This window comes from Aspergillus mulundensis (genome assembly GCF_003369625.1).
Source record: "Aspergillus mulundensis strain DSM 5745 chromosome Unknown scaffold_2, whole genome shotgun sequence".
Classification (NCBI taxonomy): domain Eukaryota; kingdom Fungi; phylum Ascomycota; class Eurotiomycetes; order Eurotiales; family Aspergillaceae; genus Aspergillus; species Aspergillus mulundensis.
In genome coordinates this window covers 3274786-3283351 of record NW_020797890.1, presented here as the reverse complement: position 1 = coordinate 3283351, position 8566 = coordinate 3274786, and the positions used below count along the sequence as shown (strand labels likewise).

Sequence of the window (8566 nt, the reverse complement as noted above, 5' to 3'; positions counted from 1 at the left end):
AAACTACTTTTAATATTTTATTTTTAGTTATACTAAAGTAACATGTTTAATAACCTAGCTTTTAATAAAAATAGTAAAAAAATATAAAAGCAGGCTATTTTTATTCCTTACTAATATAAAAAATATATTTAAAAAATAAAGTTAAACTTTACTAAACTACTAGTATTATAGCACTTTAATTTTTTAAAAAAAGATTTTTATTATTACTAATATATTAAAATTTATTATTACTAGAATTATTATATAGCTTAAATAAAAAAAAATTACTTAATAAAAAAATAGGACTAGTAACGCCCCATGGCCTTTTATTTTTATTAATTATATAAACCTAAGCTTTATTATAAGGTTTATAATTAGGAATTACTTATAATAATTAAGTACTTTAAAAAATAATATTATTATTTTAAGGGCTTTTTATATTTTATATACATGTAGTATAATTATAATAACCTATATTATTTTTTATAATAAAGGTTTTAAGTTAAAGATAAGTATAATAGGTAAAATTACTTACAGCTTATAACTTTAAAATTAAGTATAAATTAAATAAATATAATTTAATAAATATGTTATTATAATAATTAAATTATATAATAAAAAATAAAAAGCACTAAGTTAAAATGCTTTTTACCTTATAAAAAAAGTTAAGTTTATTTTTTTAATAAATTATTATTAAAATAATACTAAAAAACCTAGCTATTTTTTTATATGGTTAGGCTTATAAGTATTTAAAACTTTTAAGTCTTAAAATATTTATAATAAAAATAATAAGTAAAAACATTATTAAACTAGTTATAAATACCCTTTAATAATAATTAATTATAGCATAATAAAAAATACTTTTATTTACTAATTATAATAGTAGCTTAAAAATATAATTTTTTTTTAATTTAAGGCAGGCCTTTTTTATTATTAAATAATTTAAAAAAAGGACTTTTTTTTATAAAAGTATTATTTATATACCTCCCGTGCCTGTATTATAATATAAGATTATAAAATAATATTATAATAATTTTTATATAAGCTATTTTTATTATAAAAAAATTATTAAAATACTTACCCGCAAGTTCTAATAAAAAAAGCTTAATAAAAATACACGTGTGTATATTAAAAAATATTTCTTATACTAAAAATTTAAGGTTTTAAGGTAATTATTTTAAAAAAGCTTAATATTTTTTAAGTACTAAATACGCTATAAAAAATATTTTATAAACTTTATTATTAACCTACCTTTATTAAAGTATAAAGGGCGTGTTTATAATATAATTTTAGTAATTATAAATTAATTTAGTAAAAAAGTAAAATATTTTTTTTATTATTAATAAGATTACTATAAAAAAGTTAGCTAATTTATTTATTAAAAAAATTATATATAATATAAGGTTGCCCCAAAGTATAATAATAAATTAAGATTTACTTTTTATTTTAAAGTATTAAATAACCTTTTATTAAGTACTATGTATTAAGCAATAACTTAATATAATATATTATTTTTAATTAAATAATTAAATTAAGCGCTAAAACTAAATATTTAAAATATATTTATATATATATTATAGTTATTAGTAAAGTAATTAGGTATTATACTTATTACTAGCATGCTTTACTTATAATAATTCTAAAAATAACTTAACTAGCTATACTTTACTTATAGCAAGCTATAAATAAAACTAGTAATTCCTAGGCTTAAAAACCTAAAAAAATAAATATTTTATTTTTTTATTAAAAAGTATTTATATTATTTAAAATAACTTTATAAAAGCTTACAAGATTATATAAATAAAGTATAAAAAAGTAAGTACTTTATTATAATTAAAAATATTATTTAGTAAAATTTAAGGTTAAAAATAATATTTTAATATTTTTAAAAAATATTAAGTTAATATATTTAAGTAAAAAACTTAACCTAAAGGATAATAAACCCTTTAAAATTAAATTTATTATTAAAAAGCAGGTATATTAGCTTCAGCTTATTAATATATATAATTAATCAAAAATTTATCCAGTGTTTTATTTTTTAAAGCTATTTATATAATAAAATAAGTTTAAAAAAAAGTAATTACTAACTGCTAAGTTAGTTAATAAAAAAATAGGAAGTTAAGGCTATTCTTAAGAACTAATATATTTATAAATATAATAAATTTTTTATAAAGTAAAAGGGCTGGCCTAGCTATAAAAATTTATAAAAATTACTTTTTAATTTTAAGCATGCATAAAAAGCCTTAATAAATTATAAAAAACTAGCTATAATAACACTAGTTTATTACTAATTTAAAAAAAGGTAATAACCTTACTAAGTTAAATACCTTTTTTTATAGGGTTTTAAGGTTTAATAAACCATTAGTATTATTAAAAAATTATTAAACTACTATTTAAATATTACTAGTTACTTATAGCTTTATAAAGGGGTATAAAATCTTTTATTTTATAAAATTTTAAAATTATACCTAAGGCTATAAGTAAAGTAATTACCTTTTTTATTTTTTTATAAGGTTTTAAAATTTAATAAACTATAGCCGGACCGCTGCCAGCTTAATATTAAAATTTATTTTAAATTATAATTTAAAGTAAAGAACTATATTTATATTAAAGTTAAAGTATTAAAAAAAGGCTTTTTTTTAAAAAAAAATAATAACTAACTAAGTAGTAAAAGCTATAATAAAAAACTATTATTTAATATTAAAAGTAGGAGCAGGGGCCTTTACAGGTATTTTTTTATACCTAGTATTTTTTTAAAAGGTGTAATAGGCTTGTTTTTTTAAAAAAAAATATTAAAAAACTAATAAGTATCCTAGCTATTATTAAAATAAGCCAGGGGTTATTTAAAAGTAAGCTAAAAATTTTATATAAGTTTTTTAATAATTAAAATTAATACTAACATGGCCTGGACCTTAATATTAATTTTTCTTATAAGCCTTAATTACTAAATTAACTTAATATATAAATATATTTTAATAATAAATATATTTATTAAGGTTAATAAGATTTATTTATTATAAGAATATAATATTTATTTTTATATAAAATGGTAAAAAAAACAGGGGCCCTTATTAATAATATAATAAAAGTAATTATACTTAATAGCTAAATAAATATATTAGTTAGGGCTATTAATTAATTTATTATTTTTATATACCTAAATATATTTTATGTATTATAAGTAAACCTATTTTTTATTAATTAATATTTATACTAAAGCTATTTTACTAGTAAATTAGTTAAAAATAAGGTATACTTATAAAAAAAAGGCTAAAGGCTAAAAAAAAGCGCGAGAAGGTAAAGGCAGTAGTATAAAACCTATAATAAAGGTATTAATAATAATAATAGCTAATACCACGTAAAATAAAGTAAAGAAAGGCAAGCTAGCAGGCACAGGGGTTATAATTAAGTAATAAAATAGTTATTTTTATATTAAAAGTTAATATATTTAATAAAGCGCTAGCGGAGCGCTAGCGGAGCGCTATTAGTTAATAATTATTAAAGTAAAAATAACTTACTAAATTAATACCTATGTTTTTATTATATATTTTAAAAGTATTTATTAAATACTAATTATACTAGCTATTATTATTATTATTACTACCTAAAATTTAATTAAAATTAATATTATTAAACTTAAAAAGGGACGCACGTAGCAAGAAAATTAGGAATAATAAGGGCTTTTAAAATTAATAAAAATATTATATTGAAAAGGTTTTATAATTATATTAAAAGGAAAGTGTAAGGGGCAGGGGCAGGGGCTTTTTAAATTATTATAATTATAATTAAATATTTTTTTTACTTTTTATAAAGCAAGGGCAGCGCCTAAAATAACCTTTTTTTTAACTATAGTAAAAAGGGGTAATTTTTATTTAGTAAAAATTAATAAGTTTAAAAGTTTATAAAATTATAAATTATATTATAATTTATACTTTTATACTAGGTATTATTAAAGCATTACTTTTCCCCTTTTAGTTATAAATAAATATTATATTTTATTTAAAGCACTATAAATAATAAGAATAAAATATTAAATTTAATATATTAAATAATACTTTAATAAAGTTAAAAATAGTAATAATAAAGCTATATTTAGTATTAATATTAATAATAATAACAGTGTTTTATTATTATTTTTTTAGTTTAATAATGGGTCGCGGACAACCCTTTAATTAAAAAAAAATTATTAAGGCTAATATTTTTTATTTAATATTATTAAAGTTAATTTATTATTAATTTAAAGTTAATATTTTAAGTAACTTAAGCTTTAGCCTTAGGCTACTAAGGCTTAGTATATTTTATTATTATATTAGGCTATATAACTTAACTAGGTTATTATTATTTAAAATTTTAATTATTAATTAGGTAAGGCTAGGGTAGGCCCTAAGTATAAGCTAAGTAAAAATTTATATATAAAAAATTTTAAACCTATATTTATTTTTTAATTAAAAATAACTTAAGCATAGCTTAAAGGTTTATAAAGGTAGCCTTAAAGCTAGCCTTCTTTCTAAATTTTTAAGTAATTTTTTTAATATTATTTAGTGGGGTTTAGAATACTTTATTTTTATTAGTTAAATTTTTTTATTAATATCTTTATTATTAGTAGAGATCTTCAAGACTTGTCAGTCTTATAATTAGACCCTTAATAATATTAAGGCCAGGGATAAGATGCTAGCAAGTATTAAACTCAGTAAGGTTAGCTAAGTATTATTATAAAATATATTTAGACATGTATTTAGTGCAGGTTTGGGCAGGCTTGGGCCCTTAGTAAGTTTGTATTACCCAGGTTTTAGGTTTTTAAAATTAAATCTATAACTGCTTTAAAGACATATATAGGTAGTATAGGTTTACCTAAACAGGCTTAAATTAATTTTAAGAATTTTTGAATTAAAATTAGTATTCATACTATAATTAGGTACTAAAGCCTTAGTAATATACTTCTATGCTTTAAAAAATAAATTATTAAATGTTATATTTTATCTAGCCTAATTAAAAATCTTAATAATAAATTTTTAGTTTTTTAAATAGCCCTGGTATTAAATATTATAATATTTTAAGAACTAGCTAAAAATATTAAAAACTTATAAAGTTATTAAGCTTCAAAATAAAAAACTTAGTAATACTAAAATTTTAGTAAGTAACAAAATTTTAAGCCCTAATTATTAACTAGGCTAAATAAAATATTTTTAATTAATTTTTTTTATCTTTTTATAGCCCTAAGCCTAACTATTATATTAATTTTTAAGTTTTTTTTAAAAGAATTATATATTTATAAAGTTATAAAGCTTTAAAGTTAAAAGTTTATTAAATACTATTATATATATATGTATATACATATATATTTTATGGCCAGCCACCCTAATATGAATAGTTAAAATTACATAATAAAGATTTTACTTTTATTCAATTTGTAATTATCATTATATCAAATTATTTAAAATATTAAAATATATAGAAAAATATAAATTTTTTATTTTTTATTTACTATAAACCTATTTAAAAATTAAAATTTCTCCACAGTTCAATAACTTTCCGAATTTTAGGTATTTTTAATATTTTTTGAAACAATACAATAATTATAACTTATAAATTTATAAATCATTAAAATTATATTAAATTATTGAAATTTTTGAAATTTTTAAAAAATATTAACTTATTTATTAACCTATAATTTATATAGGTAAGCTAATGAAAACTTTTATTATATATTAATTTAAAATAGCCTAGCCTAAAACTACCTTGCTATAGGTCTTAGTATAAATAGTATAGGTTTTATAGTACGGGTTATGCATGTCTAAAATTAGTAAAAGAGTAAAAATTATAAAAGAAAGTACTTGTTATAAGATTAATATACTTTTTCTCAATGTTTTAATTTAAAAACGTATTATAAATTATAGCTATACTAGCATCCCAGAATTAATATCTTATAACTAACCACTTAGTAAAACTATTATTATTTTTTATAAAATAAAGGTAACAGGCTATAATAAGTTTAGTAATTTTTTAAAAAAAATATTATAAGATATAATAATAATAATAAATAAAAGGGCCTATATATATAGTAATCTTAGACCGAAAAGCCTCAGTTTTTGGCCTTCATGGAACCCTGCCGGGTCGAATGGGACGTTCAGAACCTCGAGGTCTACCGGCGTGTACCCGCTCTACAATGCCCTGGGGCACCTTGATTAGCGACAAGCATACCAATCAACTTTGAATCTCTGTAACTGTTACACTCCTTGCTGGATTAAACCTATTCCCCAACAAGTTGCGAGATATTAGTGCGACTGTACAAGAGGCGGAGGAGACTGTGCTGGTAATTCTGCTAGGGTACAACCTGTAGCAGCTGTTACGTCCTGCGGCTGAATAACTTGAACAGCTCAGCAAGGGGGGTATTAGAAACATGTCACTGACTACGTCGCCGCTAAACAAATATTCTAGATTGAGATAACCATAACTATTCATAATTAGAGGTCACCACGTGCAACCATCCGAAGAACGACTGTGTATAGCGGGTGCTCCAGGCAGTTAGAGCAAACGTAGGCGAGTCGAGGAAGAGCTGTAGTAGCGCCCCGTATGGACAATTTATCCGGATTGGAAGGTCATGGCTATCGGTTCCTTCTTGCTTTAGCTATTCAACCCTCGACTCAGGACACAACGAAACAAGAGGCCATTTCATAACGGACGATCCTCCACGTATATTTGGGTCCTGTTATGATTGGCATCCCTAATGGCAACGACAGTCCCTTGGCCGGGAAGACTTCGATTCCCAGGAACGTGATAAGTTCTAACGGCCGGATTGAGCCCCAACTGGCGAAGTGAGGACCGCATAATCTCCATTTGATCGGGCAAGGCCACATTTCCACGAAACCAGGCACAAACAACGACGGTATCAGCCGAGGGAAACTGTGCTGTATTTTGTTGGTACAGAGCTGCTACTCGATTCATCATATGACGGACGTTGTTATCGCCGGCAAATGGGTCTTGCGACGGCTGCATTGGGTGTGGGGGGATGTGGGCAAGGATCGCAGCATGTGCTGACGCTATGACAATGGTAGAGCATGCTCCGAGGCTCCTGGTTCCAATAGCGGGCATCTGTTGAAAAGAAACAAACTGCACGTCTGCCATTGGCACCACGACGACTGCACCAGCGGCTTCCCAATGAGCAAGTATGCCCTGTCCGGACATGGTAAAAGAACTGCAGTGGAGAGTTTGATTGAGGAAATCAAAAGATGACGGGGTCTCCCCGCTACTTATGCCTTTAGGTCTACTCGCAACAATACCCCAGTCCGTTGAAGCGTGTCGCCCAAACAGGCAGTACCCTAAGCCCTAAATGCAACACCCCAAATCGGGCGGAGCTACGTGGGCATGCACTAAACCGAATCCAGGGCAGGATTCCCAGTTAAGCTCTTGGCCTCCAGCTCCAATTGGTCAGCAGCACGGGGTCCGGTGACCCAACGATTTTAAAACCCCGTCGAGCCCGCGCGGCAGCCTCTCGCCCTCAACTGCCCGCGATGGATGTCCTTCCTCCAACAGACCTGCCCCCCATCGGCCCAGGCCAGTACCCTCAACCCCCAACCCGCACGTCACCCGCTACCCTTGACCAAATACATGATTTCCTCCTCAATGGGGATATCCAGCGATTCCGACAGACCCTCGACTCGCCATGTTGCTCGTCGCGCGACTTCAACATATGCGACCTATCCGCGATCATGGTCGAAGCCATCAAACGGAACAACCTGCAGTTCATCCAAGAGCTCCTTGCTCGCGGCCTGCCCATGAATCCGCTCTACGCCTTGCGAGCGATCGAAGCGAAGGCGACCAGCGCCCTGGATGTTTTCATCCAAAGCGGGTGGGACATCAACCAGCCCGTGAGCGAGCTTAGGCCTCCGGTCTTAGGGTAAGACTCACGCTCTCATTGTCCTCTAGCCCTCGTCGGAAATAACATACCCACACCCTCTTCCAGCGACGCCATTGCAGACGAAGAGATGACCTCTTGGCTGCTCGGCCATGGAGCCGATCCCAATCGCCGCTGTGTGATCGATCTCACCCCGCTTTCTCTTGCTGTCGAGAGCGCCCCGCTTCCTATCATCAGCCTCATGCTCAGCCATGGCGGAAACGTTCGGCAGGGCCAGCTCCTTCATCACGCAGTTCAGAGGCAGTCTGATACCGTCGCGGTCTTACGCCTGCTCATCGAGAAAGGCGCGCCCGTCAACGCATGTATGTACGACGATTATCCTTCTTGGGCGCTGTTCCACTTTATGGGTCTCGGAACTGCCCTACACAAAGCAGCGGAACTAGGTCACGTAGATGCAGTTCGCTATTTGATCAGCCAGGGAGCGGACCGGCGTATCAAGGATGCAAATGGCCGAACAGCTATGGAGTGTGCGCGAATGTCGGATCAGCAGCAGGTCATCGAGGCTCTGAATCAGGCGGAGTAGTTTTTCTGTCTCGTATTTGTGTTCCTGAGCGTTTTGGATATTCTGATCTATAAATTGAAAATCAACTGGATACCTCATTGCTAACCCCTGTATGAGGCCCTCTAAATATTGTATAAGAAAAGCTGTTTATTAAACTAATACTAGAGAAT

At 27.6% G+C, this 8566-nt stretch overlaps 1 protein-coding gene across 1 annotated transcript; it reads left to right on the top strand.

Annotated features, from left to right (window-relative positions):
* Positions 1-7490: 7490 nt before the first annotated feature.
* Positions 7491-8417, top strand: DSM5745_03706 (ankyrin repeat domain-containing protein; the record flags this gene model as incomplete). Its single annotated transcript, XM_026745722.1, has 2 exons — positions 7491-7876; positions 7943-8417. The coding sequence occupies 2 exons, from the start codon at positions 7491-7493 to the stop codon at positions 8415-8417; spliced, it is 861 nt and encodes a 286-aa protein (XP_026606588.1).
* Positions 8418-8566: the final 149 nt, after the last annotated feature.